This window comes from Pleurodeles waltl, chromosome 1_2, assembly GCF_031143425.1.
Source record: "Pleurodeles waltl isolate 20211129_DDA chromosome 1_2, aPleWal1.hap1.20221129, whole genome shotgun sequence".
In the NCBI taxonomy this organism is placed as follows: Eukaryota; Metazoa; Chordata; class Amphibia; order Caudata; family Salamandridae; genus Pleurodeles; species Pleurodeles waltl.
In genome coordinates this window covers 842,487,972-842,513,293 of record NC_090437.1, presented here as the reverse complement: position 1 = coordinate 842,513,293, position 25,322 = coordinate 842,487,972, and the positions used below count along the sequence as shown (strand labels likewise).

Sequence of the window (25,322 nt, the reverse complement as noted above, 5' to 3'; positions counted from 1 at the left end):
TTATCTCCTCTTCGGACTCTATTTTTGATTTTACTGGATTTATCTGCGGCCTTCGACACCATCTCACCTCAGATTCTCTTAGCCCGTTTGCATCAGGCAGGTCTTAGAGAACAAGCCCTCAAGCTCCTGGAATCCTTCCTAACTAATAGATGGACGACGGTCAGTTGTGGAGATTTCAGATCCCCTGCTTATCTATTGCAATGCGGGGTGCCGCAGGTTTCTTCACTCAGTCCCACCTTGTTCAACGTGTATGTCCCCCCTCTGGCCGAGTTAATACGATCCTTTGGCTTCATCCCAACTTCCTATGCAGATGATACGCAGTTGATCATCCCACTCAATAAGAATGGAGAGGAAGTGGCGGCTTGCTTCATCATTTGCATGCAAGCAGTTAACAACTGGATGAAAACCAACTGGCTGAAATTGAACTGTGATAAAACTGAGATTCTCTGTTTTGGAAATGGCAGGGAGCAGTGGAATCCGCGATGGTGGCTGCGAGATTGTGGGACCTTTCCTGACCCTGGTCCCACCTCGAGGAATTTAGGAATACTTTTTGATGAGTGTTTATCTTTCAAAAAACAGGTCAACCACATGGTAAAATCCTGTATGTGGATTCTGAAAACTTTTTTAAAAGTCTTTCCATATCTTCAAAGACAATGGAAAATTACAGCCACTTTAGCCCTCGTTATGTCCAAATTAGATTACTGCAACACTTTACTTCTTAACCTGGACAAATGATCTTTGAATAAACTACAGCTGGTACAGAACACGGCCGCCAGATTGATTCTGAACCTTCCACAGTCGGCATCAGCTAGAGACAGCCTCAAACACCTACTTTGGCTCCCGGTGGCCCAGTGGATCATTTTTAAAACTCTTTGCATGACCCACAAAGCCGCTCATGGGATCGGTTCTCAATATCTGACTTCCAAACTGCATTGGTATAGACCAAAGAGGCATCTTCGGTCAGCTGGAATCTACAAAATCCAGATTCCCCGCACTTATAAGGCAAAATGGGGCGATAAAGCCTTTACAGTAGTCGCCGCAAAGTACTGGAATTCGCGGCCCTTGGAAATAAGAAAGGAACACAACTATTTAACTTTCAGAAAATTGATCAAGACGTGGCTTTTCCCACGCTAAGACTCTTTTAGTGTGTGCATGCAATTACCTTAGTCAGCGCTTCGATGCCCTCGGGGCGGAATGCGCTCTATAAATACGACATACATACATACATGTATACAATATTAAGATGTGTAAAACTCTCGAAACCTTTGCCAATTGTAACTCAATAAATTATTTTTATACAGGAGGAAGACTTTTACATATATAATGGGGTATGCTATCTTATAAATCAAAAAATACTGTAACCTTATATTTTATGTCAGCTACAGTATAATGGGTTCTTAAATTTTACATAGAAAGAAATGCAATTCAATTCATATCATAGTGTACACTATAAAAATACATGTTACTAGCATATCTTGTCTTAGAGCACTTTCTTCCACTCATATAATTATCTTTCTCATGTTTCATCGTAAAAGCCATTGAAAAAAATCTGGAATACATGCAGGTACTAAAGTAACAGCTGTAGGATATCAAATTAGCACATCAGGTTTTTAAAAGGGAAACTGAAGAATGGCAGCTGCAGATTTTATCATTAGTTGAGGGTGCAGTGATGCATGATTCTTCCTAAGAATTATACCTACAAAGGTGCAGGAGCATGTGATGAAAGATTGACATTATATTGAGTACAATGTTGGGCAAAAGGCAGCTGCACCTGTCATAGCACAACTTCAGAAAGAAGTCATGTGCATAGAAATTGGCAACCAATTACCTCTGTGTACTGCAAAGTCTTATAATAGAACTACACATAGTAATTTATCTTTGTTAAGCACTAGACCTATATCAGCATAGGGAGATCACTATTTCTCTGCAAGTATATTTGCCTGTAATTCCTGTCATCTTGTCTCAGAAGATGCACCATGCTCTGACTGACATGTTTAGGCCATTGCTGGTCTCAGTCCCTTTCTTTAACTTCATTCACACGACTTACTGCACTTTATAAGAAACTAATGCAGGGCACCACAATTCTGGTATGAATGGATTCATTAGTTTGTTTCACACTTGGGATAGTTGATTTAGGTGGCTAATTCTAAACTTCACATACTCCCATTCATTCAGATCTTCTTACTTAAGAATGGACTACTTTTGTTTACATGGTCAATGAGGACCTTTTTTTTTTTCTTGAATAACATTTTATTGATTATGACAAACAATGGAGGGCCTTTATCCTTAATGTAGAGGTTTGTCCCCAGAATTCCTGAATTTGGTTCAGAAGTCTATGGGTCCGATTACGACCTGGATGGATGGGATACTCTGTCACAAATGTGACAGATCTCCCGTCAGCTGTGTTACAAGTTCCATTATATCCTATGGAACTTGTAAAACGGCGGGTGGGATATCTGTCACGTTTGTGACTGAGTATCCCATCCGCCAAGGTCGTAATCAGGCCCTATTTCTGGAATGTGCTTCATTCATTGTCTTATCTTAATCAGGAATTGCCTCCATTGCTTTTTAAACCTCTCTGATTGTGGCGGATTTCTGTTTACTCATGACATGAAGCGTTAACTAGGTGACTCTACTGAGTTTCTGCAATGTGACTTGATTTGTTTGTGTTACCTTTGTGGTCTTTTATCGTGGTTTAATGTGGGGGTCTAGAACTTTTACCCCATTGAATTTACTTCCTAATGTATGTCTTATCTTCATTTGAGAGTGGTTCACATCGTCTCTATGCCACTGCGTGGGAAAGTTCACATGTCTTCATTCAAGTGGGTCTACTCTAACATGTTACCGTCCTCACATATTCCTCACCCCTGTTTCGGTATTTTTCTTTATATTCAGCCTTGACTGAATACTGCCTTTGCTTTTAATCTTCATGGTAGAGATGAAGCACTGATGCTAATTAAGAAAATTGGTTTGATAAATGTTAAATTATATAACCCAGCTTTATTCTTTTGCTCACCAGTATGGTTAAAAAATGTTACAATTCAGTCACCTATGGACAGCCTAATTGGTTCCATGCGAATTCATTTGTTGCGATAATGACTATTCGGTAGCTATCTGACCACTGCAAAAACAACAATGAAAAGTTAATATAAATTGTATTTTCAAATATACCTAACGTGAAAAATAAAAATGACAATACCGTAGACATCAGCACCATGATCATACACTGTATCCAAGCAGGTCCCGTCTCTTGTATCCCACACACGAATTGTGTAGTCCCAGCTACCAGATATTAAAAGATACGGGATTTCAGTGTTCCACATCAGCCCGCGAACAGGAGCTGTGTGTCCACTAAGAACATTTATACAAGCATCCTGGGTATAATCCCATATTCGCACAGTCCTGAAAATAAATAAAAAATACAGTATTCAAGGGTAAAAAAAAATATGTCTGCTTCATCTTGGCATTTAAAAGTTTTTGTATAAGTCATGTTTTTTTTTATTGATGCACTTTGAGGCTAGTTAATGAATTAAAGACCCCCGAGATGGCTTCAGGAATACGCCGCCTCAGTAGTCCGTGTTCCCACATTTAATTGCAGCAGCCACTTGTTTAAGAGGAGGGCTTTGGGCACCGGCACATTTTTATTTACAATTTAAGCACTGTCCGTACAGCTGCAAAAAACTATCCAGATCACCGATTGTCTCCTCAGTATTGTGCTTTCTGAATTCATGAAACAAGCTTTGCAAGTAAGGACAGACGCCGTATGACCTTTTTATGTGATAAAGTACAATACATCGATGATGAGGAGCGAAACTTTGGAGATGTGCTACATACGTACCCATCATCTGAGCCGCTACACAGGATTCCTTCTCTCAGTGGAGACCATCTTACATGAAACACTTTGGCTGTGTGCCCGGTGAAGACTTTCAGCGGCTGATCAGAGCTTGTGGCTAAGTAATAGACGCGGACATTTTTATCCTCGCATCCGGTTGCGATCATATCCCTGATAAAAGACAACACACTCAGTTGAGCGACAAAAACGCCAAAGTAAAGACAACTACACCTCAGTGTATAACAAGTGCTTCTGTGTGCTAAGGTCAACATTTAGGAGCGTGTTACTTTTCAAACATGGAGGCCACCGAAAGGAGAGAGACAAGGAAAGTTAGACAGGTGTGAGACAAGGGAGAGAGAGCGAGGCAAGGGAGAGACTGGAGAGAGAAGAGACAGGACAGAAAATGGCATACATGTGAAAAATGACCAGAGACGGGGAAAAGTCCACACAAAAGATGAAGAAATAGAGTAGAAAGGCTCAGAAGATGTTGAGAGGCATGAGAGTAAATCACAATTGACAGAGGGCAGAGAGGAGCCTAAGGAAGGGATGGACAGTGGAAAGGTGGAACATCGAAAGTGTCTTTGGTGGAAGGGAGACGGAGGGCGGAGAGAGGCAGGGAAGAATGAGAGAGATCAAGCAGAGAAGGGTGTCAAGATCGATATAAGTAGGGTGGTGAGGCAGAGAAGAGGCCTAGCCAGAAGAAGGAAACACTGGAAGAGAGAATGACAAGAGGCAGACAAGAATGAAGAGACATCAACAGAGATAGAGGAATGGTGACCAGCTCTCTTGCAAGAATATTGTCCATCTTGCATAATACAATAAGCAAATATGCTACATTATTATAATATAATGGACATGTATTCTCTTTGATAACATGGTGAGTATGCAATGTGGTAATATTATTGTGTATATGTTCTGTTGCAGAAATATGGACATTTGGTGACTATTGTACTGGTTATTGCTATCAAATAGCAATAGTTGTGTATCGCTATTTTACAGAGTAGCAGCTTTCTTCTCCAATAGTTTGTTGCCGGTACACTTGGGCTGAATTACTCGATGCGGTGACCACGGATGGGACACAAAGATACCATATGCTCTTGACCTCTGACAATTCCTGACAACTAAGGTTGCCCTTGTGACCTAAATACCCAATAAATACTTAACTCTTTACTCTAATAAGGACCAATAAATACAGATTTGCCGTGGTTACGCTAGTAACTGGGAATTTCCCATTTGAATTGAACTTAACATAATTAAGAAGAATAAGCCTTGATAAAGTCCTTCATAGGACGAAACACGTGTCGGCTGAATTTGGTTGAATTTCTAGATCGACTTTTTCATTTGGATGGAAAGGATAAAGATGAATATGTTTCACCACTGATTCAAATATACAATGTGTGAGGGAAGAAACACTGTTAAACCTATATGTGCAACAACTGTTGTGTATAGTAGCAGTTATGTCGGAATCTTTTGTATGTCGTTTTGTGGAACCTTGTGATTATGTATATTAAATTTGCCTATGGAATAGTATATTTTCTGTAATAATTTCTTGTTACATTGATGCCACAATTGTTCTACATTATGTTTTTTGTTTAAAAATTTGTTTTTCAAAGTGCGTAAATTGTCTAAACCTAAGGATCCATGAATAGAATTGAGAATTCATGAACTTCATTTGTGTGTGCTCCATTCTCATCTCAAATATAACATAATGTAAATGAATCGCTGGATGGCAGTTACTGACAACCATTAGAATCATGGCAATGCCAGGACGACAGGCTTCTTACAAACATTGCCTCTTCAGTGACTGATGTGTTTAGGCACTTCATAAGTCATCATAATGCAAGCACGCTATCAGTCACTCTTCTACTCATGCATCCATTCATCCACCCACTGAGCCATTCTTGCTTTTACACATTTACTCATACATAATAAAACAAATACACACAGAGTCAACAAGCATGTATGAGTTAAATTAAAATAAGTAGAAAAACAAAAACATGTTGCCACCTAAGCATGGCAGGTTTGTTCCTGTAAAGAAAATAAACATGGCAGTATGCGATCATCCTGAAATTATATTGTACATAGTCTATCATTGTTTTAAAGTTGCACCATGGCTGGCAAATATAGAAGCAATGTATTGGTCACCTTGGAGCAGTAATCAATGATTCACTATACACAATGCCAATCCAAGAAGATCAATCAGAAGATATCATACTGAGTAGCCATTTTGTAATAGTATTTTGACTAGTGTATCAATTATTGATGCAGAATGGATGACTTAATGCTTTGAAATGTGGCTACTATCTTGTCAATTTAAAACAAATAACCATTGTGGAAAATACAGTAGAAGAAGGGGTACTTTTTTAAAAGTGGTGGCCACCCATGATGTGAAGAAATGGAAAACTGAAGGGCTTGTCCACCATCCCTGGCACTGAAGCAGACCCACTTTCAGGCAGGTGTGCACATGTGATCAGGTGAAATGATGTCACTCGCAGCAGAAAAGAACCATTGACTGAGGTGGGCTGACCCACTACCTCATGCTGTATAATGCCTTGGAAGAAGCAGAATGTGAATGACACTGCAACAGACCACTGGCTGAAGAGATCTGACCCAAAGACCCTGGAAGTATGTATATAAATTTATGTCTACATGTATGTATGCATTTGGGGCTTTGCCATTGGTTTAAATGGCAAAGTCGAACTAGGAGTGTTACCACTGCCCTTCCAGTCTTTGGTGGCAGGCTGGGAACAATTCTGTACACATACAGGTTGGACATCTGCCTTGCATGCCCTGGGTACACTAGGCACCATAAACTAGGGAATTATAAGTAAATCAGTCTCTGCCAATTGGGATTAGTCAATTCGACATACACTTTGTAAGGGGTTGGAACACTGGCACTGAGGTCTGGTTAGCACACCTCAGTGCTCTCTCAGAGTAAAAAAAACAGCAGCATCAGTCCAAAAAATGTGGAGGTGAACAAGCAAAAACAGTCATTTCCTTACAATAACTAGCATCAAAATCCCTGTCTACTAAGGCCAATTTTGAGATTACACGCAACAAAATATCTGCCTATAGACTTTATCACAGTGTTAATAACAACCAACCCTTAAAAGCCTAGTGGCTATAACGGTTTCGCATAAATAGTCAGGCCAACTACCTTTTTTATAACTTTCATAGTAAGCATAGGGCACCTGATATGATGTTTCACAATGACTCAATCAGGCCTATAGCCTTTATCATTGGCTTGTCACTATGACGAACCCGGGCCTATTGTGTTGTGAATTAGCCCTCCAACAAGGCAATCACACAGCATCCTGTCATATAACTGAAAAAAGTGTACAAAATTAGAGTTGGCAAGACATTTTACAACCTCTCCAAAAAGGGACTAACACACATTATAAAAGTGTAAATGTTCTACCCAAAAGGGTTTGTCAGAGGGGGTGCCCAATATAAAAGCCATTGAAATCTGAAACTTGATCTAACATAACACCTGTGGACAGGCTTTAAACTCTGTAGTGACAGTTTACCCTTAAATGCCTAACGGCTTTAACATATGCCTCTCACAATAAACAAGTGACGTTTACTAACATTTCTAAATAGATTATACATATGGCATTTTGCATAATATTTCCTAGTGAATCAATCAGTCACATAGTTTTGGCACTGATTTGTCACCATCACCATCTCAGACTCACTGACTTGAGAGTGAGCTTTTCCCACAAGGCAACCATCAGGCATAAGGTCTTAAACCTGCATATATTTGTCACTAAAGTTAGAAAAACAATATATTGCCCCTTGTGAGAGGGCGAACAAGGATTATCCACAGTTTGTAAGAGGGGGGAACTGAACAGCTTCCCTGCTATGGTAATCTGTGACATTATGGGGGCCAAAATACATGTCAGCAGGCTTTGGCAGTATATGATAGCAATAAATCCCCATATTAATTATTGGCTTTCTCATATGCATTTTACAAAAAAGTCATCAGGCCTACTTACTACCATGCAGCAACTATTCATAACAAACAGGTTAGACATATGGCATCTGACAAACAATTGTTCAAGGACACAATCCGGCTTGTACCATTTATAAATGGCTGGTCACCACAGACAACTCAAACCTTCTGAACTAAGTGTAAGCTTTCTCAAAGGGCAAGTCATAAAACAACAAATAAACAAAATCAATATTGTCAAATCAATACATTATCTCTTATAAGAGGTCCTAACAAGGATTACCACACTTAAATACCCCTACCATAGGGTTCCCCAAATGAGGCAACCAAACCCCTTGCCTACTAAGGTAACCTGTGATGTTCCAAGCAACAAAATATCTGCCTACAGACTTTAACAATATATAATAACAATTCCCCTTCAAATGTCAATTGGCTTTGTCATATTCGTTTCATTAAACATACATAAAGTCTACTGCCTTTGTAACAACTTTTCATAATAAGCAGATCAGACCTGAGCATCCGACATACCTTTATCCACTGAACCAACAGCGTATCATTAGCTTGCTACCAAACCGAAACTCGGGTCTACTGTATTGGCTTAAACCTTATCACAAGACATTCACGAGGCATAAAATTGCAAAAATATACACATTTAGAGTTGGCAAACAATATACAACCCCCTGGGTTTGTCTCACACCAAAACACTTGTCTACTACAGTAATTTTCCAAATTCCATCTACCACAATACCTGCCTACACAGTGAAATGCCAATCAATCTTGAACGTCTATGAGCTTGAACATATGCTTTTGTCCTAATGTTTCAGGATAAAAACATATCAGGCCTATAGCATTTATAATTTGCTTGTCACCATAACCAATTGAGTCCTGCTGTATTTAGCATAGACAAACACTATAGTCCAAACACATTTTTCAGTGGACGTACACAATTTCTGCCCAATCAAATGCTGTCTTCAAGGTGATCAACACATGAGTGAAGCTAATGCCTCAATCATAGTACTACTTCTTTAAGCTCTTTTCTGTTGATAACATAAAGTCTAGCGACAGCTGCACTGCCATCCCAGGTATGAAACGCTGGCATCCTCACTGGAGTCAGTTAGGATGAAATAAATGTAGAGCCTGGAATACCAGTGACCATCTAAAAGTGGGTATTTGCACACAATATTGAGTTGTAAATATCAGGAGACTGAAATATAAAAAAATATATATATTCTGATACAGAAATATTGTTTTCAAGAGCATCATTTTTGTCAGGTAAGTAATATCATTGTTAAGAATATTGTTATGGTTAATATCATTTTCAATAATATAGTTGTAAAAATATTGTTTTTGATTATTTTAGTGTGTTTTAGTTCATGCACTAATATTACGTGTTACTATTGTTTGTATAATTGTCATGATTTAAAAAAATATATATTGTTTGTACATTTAAGTGATTTAGAATTTGTAATTTCATTGCTAATAGTAATTTATAGTGTACTAGCGGGTTGTTGGGCCTGTAGGGGGATAGGGTGGGAAATTAATTAAGTAAATATAAATATAATTAATAAATAATTAAGGAAATTAATTAAGTAAAGATTACGTTATGATTTTTAAGTAAGTATGCGATTGATATTATGTACATTATGTAATATTTATTTATTTTACTTACATTTTATATACACAGACTTACATTTATATTCTAATAATATGGGTGTAGGTTGGGAAGTTAATTAGGTAAGTATTAATTGACAATTATTTTTTCTTTTATTACTAATTATTTAATTGATTATTACATATGTAAATTGTGTAATCACCATATATTTTAGTTATATTTTAGGTGCCTGCTGCTGATTTTGTGGGGGTATAGGTTGGGAAGTTATTTAAGTGATAATGAATTAACAATTAGTTATTAATTTAGTATACATTACTGAACTGATTACTAATGAGGTACATTATATAAAACTAACTTATTTTGTTTGTATTTGAGTTGTAGGTTGGTAGGTTTGTAGTGGTATCGAGTGGGAAATCAATTAAAATTGTTTTGCATAATAATAATTATTAATGTATAATTCAGTATTTAATTGATTAATACTGATGCAAACTGTGTAATATCTACATATGTAGTTATATTTTAGATGTGGGCAGCTGAGTATATAGGGTTATATGTGGGAAGTTAATTAAGTGACATGTAACAATTAATTAATAATTGTTAATTAATTATGTAATCAATGATCAATTTTGTAAATTGCTTATAATATTTATTTTAGTTATATTTTAGGTGTGGGTTGCTAGGTTTGTGGGGTATGGAGTAGCAAGGTAATTAAGTAATAAATAATCATTAGTTTTTATTTTTTTAATGGTTTTTTAAAAACAGATTTATATGTACATGTCTATATGTGCGTGTGTGTATATATATATATATATATTTATATATATACATTAAGTTATGTAAAAAAGTTTATATCAAGAGTTTTAAATGTTTTCTACATTAATAAGGTTATTCAAATTTGTAATGTGTTTGAAGTTAAATAGTTTACCTACTGTTGCTTAGACTGGAGAGGGAATAGTAAATTTAACCCCTCCGAAATTCAATGTTTCCCTACTGTAGCCGAGACTGGAATGGGAATAATATACATAACCCTTTGGGAGTGCAACACTTTCCCTACTATTCTGCTGTTTGGAGTGGGAATAGTAAATCTAACCCATTCAAAGATCAATCCTTTCCCTCCTGTTTTGGTGTTTGGAGTGGAATTAGAAAATTGAACCCATCTGAAATTCAATATTTTCCTACTGTTGCCCTAGTTGCAGTGGGGCCAGTAAATTGAATCCCTTCAAAATCCAACACTTCAACTGCTGTTGCGCTGTTTGGATTGGGAATAATATATCTAACCCCTCCAAAGTCCTACACTTTCAATAGTGTTGCATAAACTGGAGTGGGAATAGAATTTCTATTATTCCTAGACTCCAATACTTTGCCTAATACTGGTTAAATATAAATATTATTATTTGTTTAAAAGTTTGATTTTATATTGCTTGTTTATATGCTTATTTGTTTTTACATTTCTATTTTTTTGCAAATGTCTTTTATTATTATTTAGTTTTTTATATTTTATTTGTTGTATGTGTTTTTACATAAATATACTTATATATATATATATATAGTATATTACATAGTAGTGAGGTTTATCTAATTAACACTATATATTGAATGACTTAAGATTTACTACTTAAAACTTTATATATATATTAAGAAATTAAATGTTTCTACGTTTTTTAACAATATTAGTGTGAAACAATATTTTTTGCAATATGTTTGTACTAACCATTATAAGGATGGGGACACAATATTTTTGTGAACTGTATTTTTGACACAATATTTGTGCTACATGACATTGCTGATTTCAGTGCTGTGTCTGTGATCCCTAAAGAACGATTTGTTGTCATTGGATTTTTTATTTACTTTTGATTATAAAAGTTTACATTTTAAAAACAAACACCCAAACGCTACATTTGATGCGACAAGAATAGGTTTATACTGCTACAAAAATACAAATATACATTTGCTATTACCAATGGCACCTTTCCGCTTACCACAAGAAAATTTGTAAAGTGCAATAAAAAAAATCTAATTAGCAATATTTCAGATCTCGTCTCTTCAGCAGTCATAATTCAGTGAAATGGCCAGATCTGCTTCAATTATCACCATTTCCCACAAACTTGCTTGTATTATGTTTCTTAACTGAAACTAAGCTTAGTATGTTGTATATTTTTACAAAATCACTAGTGCAAGTGCATTGTTTTCATTCTAAGAGAGATTACCTACAAAATGGGCCATGTTTTAAGTACTGTGTCACCTGAGGTTTGGGAGACATCTTCCTGTGCCGCTGTTTAATATGCAAACAAACTAATGATGGACATAATGCGTAACCAATCAAAAGTTCACCCCCAGTCACAGATATGGGTTTAATCCTTCAATTCTTTTGTTCACCATGCCACGCCAATTTGGACACAGCCATATGCAAACCAGTCTTGACCCTGTTCCACATGGGAACAGTCCAGCCGAACTGCAAGGCCAGGTCCTCCCTGGACCAGAAAAAAGCATCCTGGGACTGGTTTCAGGGTATCATCCTTCATCAGCCAGACTAGCTTGAATCCAGTGGCCTAGTAAGCAACCAAAAGTCTCTGCCACTGAACCCTGCAGCACCTTCATGCAATGTGTAGGCCTCATGGTTCATGGCTATTGGATTCTGTCAGCTGAGTTCTATCTCCCACTTGCTTTGAGACTGGCCCCTGATCCAGTGGGCCTGGATAGAGGTTCTAGAAGCCAAAAACCTATCACAGTATTAGCTATATCAAAAACACTGCAGAGTAGACTTTTAGGTTAGATGCCTGATTTGAAGTGTGGCCACATGAACTCATCTCCTTAAAAGCTTGCTGTTGTGACCAAGCTAGCCCTTGGCCCTCCTGGCAAGGTGCAGAAAAATATAAACCTGCATGTGCCCAAATAGTACCATAAGTATTAATAAATACTGGGGTGGAAAAACATCATCCACACCTTGCAGAAAACAGAGGTGATATTTGCTTCTGTGTGGCGACAACTTCTATACTACTTTTTGAAGGGTGGTATTTGCTTCTTTGCTGGGGCAACTCATTTACTAGTTTTTGAGGGACTGCCGAGAACATACATACTGGAAGACATGGTGAATACTACAAATTTTGCATACTGGCTGACAGTATGAAATTGCAGGGGAGTAGATGAGAAAGAAAGAGACGAGATCAGAAACAGACACTTGCAATATAATATATATATTTACACATGGTTGTTGTGGGGAGGAAAAGGACAGTTGAACTGTTTTCCTGTCTATATGTACTGTGTAACAATTATAAATGAAAATCACTAAAGACATATTGAATCCTAAACACTCTGAGGTACATTCCCTTTTGGGAGATAGTCAGGTTTACGGTTAGTGGAAAAGAGCTCACACCATTGTTAAACGTAACAGTCGCTGTGGGAGATGAACAAGGACTCCGCCACCCATCCTGATGCTGTCTTCAAAAGCAATGATCATAAAAGTACTGTTGACCACATACCTAAAGTCACCAGGTCTCCAACATTTGTTTTGGTTGGTTCAAGGATTTTCTTTTTAATAGAATTACCCAGGTAAGGTGTCAAAACCAACTGACCTTACAGGCTTTGGCTGTCTGAAATTTGCCACAGGGTTCCCTTAGTCATTCAACATGGATCCTTTGCATGTCCTTCTGTAGGAGCTGGTTGAGGATTCCATGAGGGTACTATGTCTACTCTGGTGATACACATCTGTTTTGGTGTCCTCGTTGGCATCTATTGCACAGTATTGGAGAAAGAAAATGGACTGACCTGCTAATCCTTGCATGGTTGACAGTAATTGGTTAAAACTTAATGGGGCCCAAATTGAATTGATGATAATTGGTTCTGAAGTTCAAATCAGCCAGCTGTGTTCAGATTCCAGGTGAAGGCAGGAAAGATTCCAACTTCCAAAAGAGTAAAAACGCTGCACTTTGTATATAGTCCTCAGCTGTCTTTGGACAAAGAGGCAGTAAACTATATAATCTTTTAATAGGCAAGACTTTCCTGAACAAAAATATTTGTACCATAACGTCTTGTGCCATTACATGCTCAAGGATTGCCTTTATTGGCTAGTTGTGGGAGCCCCAATTAAACTACAGATTTCAGGAGGTCCAGACCAGAAATACACAGTGCCCCACAGTCATGGGCACCTCTATTTTACATAACATTTCTCAAATTTCGTGGCATTTCTATTCACTATTAATGAAAGCTAAGTTTAAACAATGAAGTTAACCTCGTGCAGCAATCGCTTCTTGAATAGGGCTGGCTTAAGTGAACAACTCTATTAGCTGGTTCACTCCATGCAAAGATGATATCTGGCTGACACCAGAAGGTTCAACTGTCAACTGCTGGAGGTACATCTTGCCTGTAATGAGTCCAGTACTCTTCCAACAGAGTTACAGAAAAATCCTAACTTGGAACAGTTTATGAAATGCTTAAAAGCTCACCTCTTTCCTGTGCTACAATGTGATTTGATATGTCGCTAGAACCTGGATAGAAAAGAGTTTTACTGATTTATAGATGATTTTCCTATTTCAAAACCATAATTGTATAAAACCAATTTGTTTGAAATGTGATGTTCGTTATTGTAGGGTAAACCAGCCCATCCCTATACCAAGAAATCAGCCATCTTTATATTTAATTAATAAAGTGTGAACATCGTTGTGTAGATTCATTTAGCTTTTCAATCAGTGGATCCAATTGGAGATAGTAGGTTGAGAATTTTTGGTTCTCGCTGCAGAGTGCTTTAAATGGTGATTTCCAATAGTGCAAGGTTAAATAAAATACACAATGTGTAGTAATTACATGTTGAAGGCAGTGGAAATTATTGCTATCCGGAAACAACACGTCACTTATTCCACAGTAGGGAGACTTTTCAATGGCATGGGAATGAAGTGAGTTATTTAGCCAGCCTATAATCACTAATAGGACAGTCTGTCCTTGTGAGGGGAGCCACTACAATTATGTTTATGGAAATATTTCCCATGAACAAGCAAAATAACTATTGAAAATAATACTACAGGCTTGGCATGTGATGATTCACTTGAAAACAGCTTGTACAATACATTTTCACACACGTCTTTTTTTTATTTGGTCTACCAGAAACTTCTTTATATCAAGTTGAGGGCTCTTAGTAGCTCCGGATTCCATCAATTGTGTATCATTATCCCACCAAAAAGTAATTATTTCATTCTTTTTTGTACATACAGTTTCTTTTTCAGCACAAAAACACATTGGCTTAACCTTTTGTGCATCTTCTACCAAACTAAGCAATTGATTGTTAGTGGTGATTAACTGAAACCTAATCCATTGAAAGAATGATGTGTGTGTTCCCAGTGTTCTCTGAACATCTTTTCGAAGAGATATGGGACTGGCACCTTCTTTATAATGTCTCAGTATTTCGCATGGAACTGACATTCAATAAACAAATGACACTCGCCTTATGATATGTAGTTACTACATATCTTGGATTTAAAACATCTTGTGTTTTAGAATCATTTATCAAAATCACAGCAAACACTGTCCTTTTGGTATTGTCACAAGTGTGTGACTCTATTTTCAATTGATAGTAATACACGGTCATAAATCACAATCGTAAAAGCACAATAAACGATGCCGTCCAGAAAGACTACTATGTAGGAGTATAGAATGCTAGCAAACATATCACTGTTGGAATGCAACTGGGGCATAACCCAAAGTGTCTCATTAAATATTCAACATGCTCATGCTGGTGTTGACGTAATTTTTCACTCATTGCACATCACTGATATTGAGCAGATTGGATGATCCATATAAATCTAACATGGAAAAAAATCTAGCATCTTTTTTGCAGTCAGGGCTTTAGCGCTCAAAGCATGGTATTAAGTCACCATCCTCTTAAAGAACAACAAACATGAAGGTTCCAATACGAAATTTAGGACCAGATGTAGCAAGCATTTTGCATGGTGCAAACTGCGAAAATCGCAGTTTGCGCCATGCAAAATGCCCATCGCAATGCTCATTCACAATTTGCGAGTCGGTACCGACTCGCAAATTGTGAATGCGACTCGCAAATAGGAAGGGGTGTCCCCTTCCTATTTGCGACTCGCATCGCTATGCTAAATTGCTTTGTGACCGCGAAATGCGGTCGCAAAGCAATTCGCAGTTGGTAACCCATTCACAAAAGGGAAGGGGTCCCCATGGGACCCCTTCCCCTTTGTGAATGTTGCCCAATAATGTTGTTTCAGAGCACGCAGTGGTCCAATGGACCAGTGCCTACTCTGAAAAAACAAAACCAAATGGTTTCGTAATTTTTTTTATTTTGCAACTCGTTTTCCTTTAAGGAAAACGGGCTGCAAAATAAAAAAAACTGCTTTATTTAAAAAGCAGTCACAGACATGGAGGTCTGCTGTCTTCAGCAGGCCACCATCCCTGTGAGTGCAGGGACTAGCTATGGGGTCACAAAATGCGACCCACCTCATTAATATTAATGAGGTGGGTCTTTGCAACCCCATAGCGAGTCGCAGACGGTGTCTGAGACACCGTTCTGCATCCGATTTTGCGAATCAGAAATTGCAAGTCGCACCGACTCGCAATTTCCGATTCGCAAAATCGGAGTTTCCTACATCTGGCCCTTAGAGCCTAGTCTGGGTTTTCTAAAATCACTTGTTTCCTGGTCTACGCTTCTAGAGAGTCAACACATAAAAGCATCCACGTTGAATATAAGCATCTGGGCTGATATCTGATATGCATTGCATAGCTGCTTAGAAAACATATGAAAACTCTTAATGAGCATTGGGCAACTGTTCACATGAGTGAAAGTCTGCTGAACAAACATGTTAGGAGCTAGACACACAGACCTTCACAGGATGAACCATATCGGCCTCAACAGCACTCCAAGGAGAAGTAAATTATATTCTTTGACAGTGCCGATGCCATGTAAATGCTAATAGTAAGTGATGCAGAAAGAAGCAGGGAGGTGATAGAGCACTCCTATCGTCTTTAGTCCAGCCGTATTTCAGACCAGCATAGAAAGGAGATATTACTGCTCCTTCCCTTACCCTACTTTGTCATCTGCACTCTATAAATACACATCACACACCTTTCTGAGGTAAGAAAACTGAAGCTAGCCCTGCATCTCTTTTATATTCTGGATTTCCTATCCACATAAGGTGTGCTACAAACACTGACTTTTATAATTAGAGCATGCATTATATTTAATTTTAACCACAGGCCGGTTCTGACCATATGCGTGGCTTTGTAAAAGAAGAATGAGCACTACTGATTATAAATCATCACCAACAATCTTAATAACATAAGTGAACATTGTAAAATGTTTTTTTGCAGTCTTACACCTTTGTTGCATTTTAGAATTCAATGACTGAATCAGTCCTGCACTTTTTAGGAGTCAAAACAGTGATGACGGGGCATATAGTTTCAAGCATTAGCAAAACTAATAGGTCTGGACTTGACAAGTTGGTGCAAAGCTTAATTGCTTTTAAAATGTTTACATCTCAGGTTTATGCCAGAAAAATATATAGAAGAAAAAAAAAGAAACCTGCTGCTGCCTGAATGTGGCAATAAAAATTGACGTTTAAAAACAAAACAAAAAAAAACATTGCTTATATTTTAAAAGAAAATGTAAGTTGCTTCATAGCAGGCAAGAATACTTAGAACATGCATACAAATTATGTTTATATTTAATGCACGCCTCAGGACAATGTCATTCTGACTGGAGCAAAGAAAATGTACTGCGTCCTCTGAGTTACTGTAACCCAAAGACATGGTTTAATCAAGTAAGGACGACTAATAACAAAAAAACAAGATAAAGAACGGAGAGAAAAAAAATGTTATATAAAATATTGCCCAACAGCTTTGGCACTGAAGTGCACTTCATCATCTTTATTGGTGGATGTGCACATCTGTTGAGGCAAAACACACATCACTCACAGTGCAAGAAAGACAACGGGTAAAGTGGGCTGACTCATTGCCGCATGCAGGATGCTGTGATGGGGGAAGCAAATGTGAATGACAGCAGAATAGACCAATGACTGAAGAGGACTGGCCCAAAGACCCTCCATATTTGTATGTATAAAACTGTGTCTAGGCCAGGAATAAAAAAGCACTGTAAATAACATTTTTGAGAAGAGCGGAAGCTAGCCCATGAGCCACACCTCAGTACACAAACCACGACATGCTGAAATTAAAAGCTTAAATTTAATATATGGCTGGAACTGAAAAACACACATATCTCTGCTTGGCTTCATTGCTTTCCAACCAATCGCAGTAATTTGCATAAAACAATGGCAAAATGTACCTCTTTCGCAAATTAAAAGCTCATTAGTCATCTATGCAGCTACTAATGTGAAATGCCTACACACATCAATTTCATTAGAGGAGCCTTCAAACTCGCATTTCAACTGTGGAACATTTGTTCACATTCCCAAACACAAAGTCATTAGAACTATTGACACAGACAAGACAGCTGTGACTGTTGTGCTTGCCAAGGCATGCCCAGGCGCGATAGGAGCGTTATTGCTATCAGAAAAGTGTACTGACCTGTACATGTTTTTGACTGTACCCTGCGTTTAGCTTTTAGCATTTTCTAACATGTGTCAGAATAAAAATTCAAATTAGGAGTAACCTTAAAGAACAAATAATGGCAACTGCTTTTACTTGTGGTAAATTATTATCATAGAGAACAGCAAAGAAAAATAGTTATTTTTTTTAAATTTCAGACGTTATTTATCACGATATTACAGGGCACATAATTTAAGAGTGTTACGTAATATTACATCTGCTTCAAACAAAGAGAGAGTGAGGAATCCATAGCGAATCCAAGTTAGGAAACAACGGGCAAGATGAAATTAAATTTGCACAAAGCCAGGCTGTGTGAAAATCTGGAGTGCTGCACTGCATTCAGGGTAAACAAATTGCGAAGCTCGTTATCTACAAATAGTGGCACACCGATGATGTGACTGGGAATGATCACAAAATAAAAAGCTGTTTTTGTGTGATTCTACTCGATGCTAAATGTTACGCCAAGGTGCAATGTTGAGTGAGTGGTTTCTTGTGCGACATTTGCTCTCGAGGGACAACCACTAGTAGGAAGTGCTACCTATGGATGAAACACACAATCAGATAGTGTATCTATTACACATTCACGTTCAAAAATCATAATTTAACTTTTGCTCATTGTTTGGCATAGTGTTAATAATAGGTAAACAGACAGCAGCAGCAAATCTCAAGGACAGGGGTGTGGGGGTGGAGGGGGGGAGTTAAGGGCCGGAGACAGAGGGGGAAATTAAAATAAAATAAAATAAACTTACCTTACCACTGTCTCCATCTCCTGCCGCCTCGCTCCTCTTCCCTCCATGTGGTGTCCCAGCATTCACTGGGACACCAGCACAGGCTCCCCAGCAATCCTGGTGCTGCTTTCATGCTAAACATAACAGGAAAGCAGCGTCAGGATTGGTCTGAGCGTCAGGATTGGCCTGAGTTGTAGCCCTGCGATTTGTGCCGTTTCTCCAGTCCGACTGTTGAACACAGCCAGGCTGGAGAAACCTAAGTGCACATGTGTGTTTGGCCGGCCTGAGACTTAGGTGCACTCTCTCCTCCTCCCCCCTGCCACCTTCCGTGGCCCTGTCCTGTCCCTACCTGTACTGCAGGCTGAGCCAGCAGACGAAAAACAAAATGATAGTGCAACTATTGTTTTATTTTTCATCTCCTGGTTCTTGGCCAGGGGGGCGAAGCTCCTTCGCCATAGCTAAGAAACCGCCCCTGTAAACAGATTTTATAGCCTTAAAAATGGGTGCATTCCAAGAATGTGTTGTAGGTGTGCGATTATTGACCCCTTTGCACCAGAGGCACACACACACATAGTTTAACCCTGAATACCTTAGTAAGAAACACAACTTCGTTATAATGCACAGAACAGTTGAGTTAGGCTGTTTCACCACACTATATGTTAAGAGAGTTATTTTTTACCCTAGGAAGATGATCTTGCTTTACATATCATCCTATCTGTGTACTTTGTATTACTATGTCAGATGTGCCTCTAAGTCCTTTTTAGCTATTACCGTTTCACTATACCTGAGATCCTCTTGTTGCAAATCCTAATCTTACCAATTAGCTGTAGAAGAGGCATCATCCTGTTTGATGGGAGGATGGATGAGATGCTTGTTCCTACCCAGTGGCATAACAAAACTTGAGATGGCCCCCTGCAAAGTACATGGAAGGCCCCCCTCCGAATTCACTCAGGAGCTTTCAGGCTGGGGTACTGAGTCGAAGGGGCCCTCTGGAGCTCTGGGCTTGACTGCGTCTACTGGGATCCTGCTAATCTGACCCCAGTAGTTATGATCTCTCCTTTTAAAATTGGTTGTTTGTTACTGGTAACAAAGTATTTCACCCACAACTGGCATACTGGTGCTCCCTTATAAGTCCCTAGTATATGGTATCTAGGTACCCAGGGCACTGTGGTTCCAGGGGATCCCTATGGGCTGCAGCATATATTTTGCCACCCATAGGGAGCCCATGAAAGGCTTCTGCAAGACTGCCATTGCAGCCTGCGTGAAAAGGTGCATGCAGCCTTTCACTGCCATTTACACTGCACCAGGTAACTTATAAGTCACTCCTATATCAGACTCTCCAGCCCTGAGGGAAGGGTGCAAAGTACCTGTGTGTGAGGGCACCCCTGCACTAGCAGAGGTGCGACCTACAGGACCATTTTCCCAGACTTTGTGAGTGCGGGGACGCCATTTTATGTGTGTACTGGACATAGCTCACTACCCATGTCCAGCTACATAATGATAACTCCGTATATAGGCATGTTTGGTATCAAACATGTAGGAATCATACCCCCATGCTTTTGCAAGCATTGGTTGTATGATCCTATGCACTCTGGGGCTCCTTAGAGGACCCCCAGTACTGCCAATAACACCTTCTGCTGCCACCTCACATACAGGTTTCTGCCCTCCTGTTGCTTGAAAAGCTCAAGCTCAGGAATGCAGAACAAAGGATTTTCTTTGGGAAAGGAGTGTTACATCCTCTCCCCTTGGAAATAGGTGTTACAGACTGGAAATGCTTTGAAGGGCATATTTGGTGCCCTCTCTGCATAATCCAGTCTACACCGGTTCAGGGACCCCCAGTCCCTGCTCTGGCACAAAACTGGACAAAAGAAAGGGGAGTGACCACTCTCCTGTCCATCACTACCACAGGGGTGGTGTTCAGAGCTCCTCCAGAGGGTCCCTGGGTTTTGCCATCTTGGATTCAAGGTTGGCAGGGATCTCTGGGAGCATCTGAGTGGCCAGTGCCAGCAGGTGATATCAGAGGCCACCCCTGATAGGTGCTTACCTGGTTAGCGGACCAATCACCCTTTCAGAGCTATTAAGGATCTCTCCTTTGGGTGGTTCTTCAGATTTGGATTGCAAGACTCCAGCAGGAATCCTCTGCATTCTACACTTCAACTTCTCACTGAAGAAACTGCATCTGGACCCTCCAGGAACTTTACAAACTGCAACAAAAAAGCAAGACGCCTTCTGCAACATTGTATCTTCAGCTCCTGCCAGCAACTGCAACTGTTTCCCGGTTGTGCAACCTCTGAGGACAGCCTGTCCTCAGCCTGCACCAGAAGAGTGAAGGAATCTCCATTGGGGTGAGGGAGTCACTCAACTGCTTCTGCAGGCACCAACTGCAACGAAGACCCGCTGCGTAGATCCCCTCTCCTGCTGAGCTGCGTGGATCCTGCATCACGGTTGGTGGACTGAAGTGGTCCCGACGGTCCTCGTGTCTAACTGTCCAACTTTGGTGGAGGTAAGAGCTTGCCTCCCCACGCAAGACTGTACCCACGTGAACTGCGTGTTTTGCAGCTGCCAAGGCTTGTAGGCATCCTTCCACAAAGTTCTTCATGCATCTTGCAGCTCCAGCCCCCAGCACTCTATCCTGCAATGCACAGCTTCCTGAGTGGTTCTCCGGCGGCGTGGGAGCCTTTGTCGTAGTGCTGCATGGGCCTCTTTTGCGCCATCGTTGCCCCCATGCTGTGGGACTCTTTTGCATGCTGCCTGGTCTTCTGTGGGCTCTCTGAGTTGCTGAGAGCCCTCTTCAACCTCCGATACTGGGTAAAGTCCACCTGGTCCCGGGCAGCACCATTTTCCGCTAATTGCGAGCTTTGCATGTGCCAAGGCTTGTTGGCAGACTCCAGCGACGCAAGCCAGACTGTAATCCTCCATCTGGTGTGGGACATCATTTGCATCAACCAGGAACCCGACTCTGTCTTCTTGGGTGCAGTACTAACTGTTCTTCTTCACCGGTGGTTCTTCTTTTGTACCTTCATAGGGTTAGCAAGGGCTTCTGTTCTTCCTGGACTCGTCTGTGCTTCTTCGACTTGGTCCCCTTCTTCCACAGGTACTCAGGTCTAGGTATCCACTGTTGGTGTCCTGCAATCTCTTCTGGTTCTTGCATAATCCTTCTTTTCGTTTCTGTGTGTGTCTTGGGAAAGTTACTGTGATTTACTCCTGCTTTCCTGGTCACTGGAGTGGGTTCTAGTACTTACCTTTGGGGTTTTCTAGTATTCCCAGCTCTCCTCTACACACTACACTTGCCTAGGTGGGAAACCGACATTTTCATTCCACTTTCTTCGTATATGGTTTGTGTTCCACCTAGGCCCATATCTAAATATAGTGATTTTAACTAATTGCACTGTTCTCTAATAGTTTTTATGCCTAGTTCTGCATACTAGTGTATATAATTTGTGTATTATTTACCTCCTAAGGGGTATAGTCACTATGGTATTTTTGGTATTTGTGTCACCAAAGTAAAGTACCTTTATTTTTGTAACACTGAGTATTTTCTTTTCTGTGTGTGACTACTGTGTGACTACAGTGGTAGTGCATGAGCTCTGCATGTCTCCTAGATAAGCCTTGGCTGCTCATCCACAGCTACCTCAAGAGAGCCTGGCTTCTAGACACTGCCTACATTTCACTAAAAAGGGATAACTGGACCTGATATAAGGTATAAGTACCATAGGTACCCACTACAAACCAGACCAGCCTCCTACATTGGTGGCAGCGGTGGGATAAGTACTTGCAATTGCCTTATCACTCTGTCACCTGGTGCTTTCCACAGGAAAGACTACTCTATACTTAGAGATATACATTATACCTAGTATAGGAATCTAGTCACTTATCTTCTTTTCTGAGAGACTAGAGGTTAGGTAGGTTAGGTACACCCTACACCACCCTAACACATACACCATGTCTACAGCTGGACCTAGCTCTGAATTCATTTGCTCTCCCTATGAGGGTATGACCTTCAAGGAATTGAAGGGGCTTTGTTCAGACAGGAAGCTGGACATGGGGAAGAACCCTAATAAGAATTTCCTTTTGAGCCTCCTTCTTCAGGATGACCAGGGGCATGTTGGTAGCCAGGAGGAGGAGTAAGACTCTACACCCACTGAATTAAAGAATAATCTTCTAGGTTCAGGGGAGGGCTCTTCCAAAGATCTGGTACCTAGTAGACCAACTAGTGTAGCTGGTAGTGGGAGGGGAAGTCACTCAGGTAGGGCTCCCTTTACACCCAGAGGACAGGTAGCTAGGGTCAAAAAGACTAGGGAAAGATCCACTTCTTCCCATTCCCACATCACCTCAGTGTCTGAGGGGTCACACTGCCCAACTCCAGGGGATGACTCTATAGATAGAGAGCTCAGAAAGCTGAGACTGGAGGAGGCCAGGCTGAGGCTGCTGCAGCAGCAACAGCTACCCCTAGATAGGAAGGCCTTGGCAGTGGAGAGGGAAAGACAGGGGTTGGGGTTAGCACCCCATGGTGGCAGCAGCAATAGTTTCAGGGATTATAGAGTCAGGGAGAACTCCATTAATTCCAGAAACTTGCACAAAATTGTTCCCTCATACAAGGTGGGGGATGATATATACAAGTGCTGTGATGCACTTGAGAGGGCCTGTAAAGTTCAGAGGGTCCCTCAAAGGCAGTGGGCTGCTATTCTCTGGTTGTCCTTCTCTGACAAGTGGAGGGATAGACTTCTCTCTGTCAGAGAGGAGGATGCAGACAATTATAGTATTTTGAAAACAGCACTCTTGGAAGGTTTTGGTCTTACCACTGAAGAGTATAGGATCAAGTTCAGGGAGACCAGAAAGAGGCCTCACATGATTGGGTCGACTTTGTGGACTGTTCTGTTAAAGCTTTAGAAGGCTGGTTACATGGCAGCAACGTGTCTGATTATTATTATGATTATTGTTCAATCTGTTACTGAGAAAGCATATTTAAAATAACTGTGTGTCAGACTTGTTGCACCAATACTTGGTTCACTCAGATCTGACCTCTCCCCAAGAATTGGGAAAGAAGGCAGACAGATGGGTTATAACAAGGATGAGCAGAAAAGCAAATACATGGGGTGACAAGAACAAGAAGAAGGATGGTAAGTCACATGACAAAGGTGGGGACAAAGATAAAAACAAAGAGTCCTCATCAGGCACACACAACTCTTCTGGTGGTGGGTCTAAATCCTCTTCTCACACCCATCAGAATAAAAACCCTTGGTGCTATATCTGTAGGAACAAAGGCCATAGGGTAGGAGACAGCTCTTGCCCTAAGAAATGCACCAAGTCTCCCACCACCCCTACCCCCACTGCTACAACTAGTGCCCCTAGCAATATCAGTGGTGGTGGGAAAACTAACACTACAAATAGTCAGTCTAAGGATGCAGCAGGGCTCCCTCTGGGAAATGTAGTGGGGGTTGGTTTAGTTAGGGAAACCACTGAGGCTGTTTTAGTCTCTGATGGTGGCATTGACCTTGCCATCCTTGTTGCTTGTTGCTTGTCCCCTTAATATGGATAAGTATAAGCAACAACCCTGAATAAATGGTGTTCACGTTGAGGCCTACAGGGACACAGGTGCCAGTGTCACAATGGTGACTGAAAAACTGGTGGCCCCTGAGCAAAACCTACTTGGTCATCAGTCCCAAGTGACTGACGCCCATAACAACACTGTAAGCCACCCCATGGCAGTTGGGGGAGGGTTACTGGTCCTAAAAAAGTTGTGGTATCCACAGGCCTACCTGTAGAGTGTCTCCTAGGGAACGACTTGGAGACTTCAGCTTGGACTGAAGTGGAGTTGGAGGCCCATGCTGCCATGCTGGGCATTCCCGGGCATATCTTTGCTTTGACCAGGGCTCGGGCCAAGAAGCAAAGAGGACAGGGAAACTTGGATCCTGAAAATATGGACCAAGAGCTTCCCAAAAGCAGGGGTAGAAAGGGTAAAAGGTTATCCACCATCCCTCTTTCCACTGATGATTCCCTCTTTGAGGAGGAGGCGTCAACTCCCTGGACAGAACCTACACCTGAAGAACTTCAAGCTGATACAGCTGAACTCTTAGGTGCAGTAGGGCCTGCCAGGAAGGAGTTAAGTGTGGCTCAACAGACTTGTCCCACACTTGAGGGTTTGAGACAGCAAGCTCTAAAAGAAGAAACAGGGGATATCAGTGGAACCCATAGGGTGTACTGGGAAAACAATCTCATGTATACTGAGGCAAGGGACCCCAAACCTGGTGCCACCAGGAGACTGGTCATTCCCTTGCAATACAGAGAATTTTTGTTGACCTTGGCACATGATATTCCCCTTGCTGGACATCTGGGGCAAAGTAAGACCTGGGACAAACTTGTCCCTCACTTTCACTGGCCTCACATGTCAGAAGATACCAAGGTGTTTTGTCGCTCCTGTGTCACTTGTTAAGCCAATGGCAAGAACAGGTAGCACTCCGAAGGCCCCCTAAATCCCACTGCCAGTGGTTGGGGTACCCTTTGAAAGGGTAGGGGTTATACTGAAGTTGAAGTGAATGGAAATATTTGTGATCTTAGTAGTGCTAGTATAGCTCCATTTATAAACTATACTTTCACCATTAATATACTCCTAATTAACTTATTTACCAGATTGATCTAGAACTGCTG

General features: G+C 40.5%; 1 protein-coding gene across 2 annotated transcripts in view; it reads right to left on the bottom strand.

Annotated features, from left to right (window-relative positions):
- The window catches only part of WDR17 (WD repeat domain 17), an 811,699-nt gene that overhangs the window by 498,472 nt on the left and 287,905 nt on the right, over window positions 1-25,322 (bottom strand). For both annotated transcript variants that reach the window (XM_069244628.1, XM_069244620.1), the window contains exons 12-13: window positions 3,839-4,003; window positions 3,200-3,402 (exon numbers count right to left, since the gene is read on the bottom strand). In XM_069244628.1, the coding sequence (XP_069100729.1) occupies window positions 3,200-3,402; window positions 3,839-4,003 (368 nt within the window). The remainder of the gene's footprint in view (window positions 1-3,199; window positions 3,403-3,838; window positions 4,004-25,322) is intronic.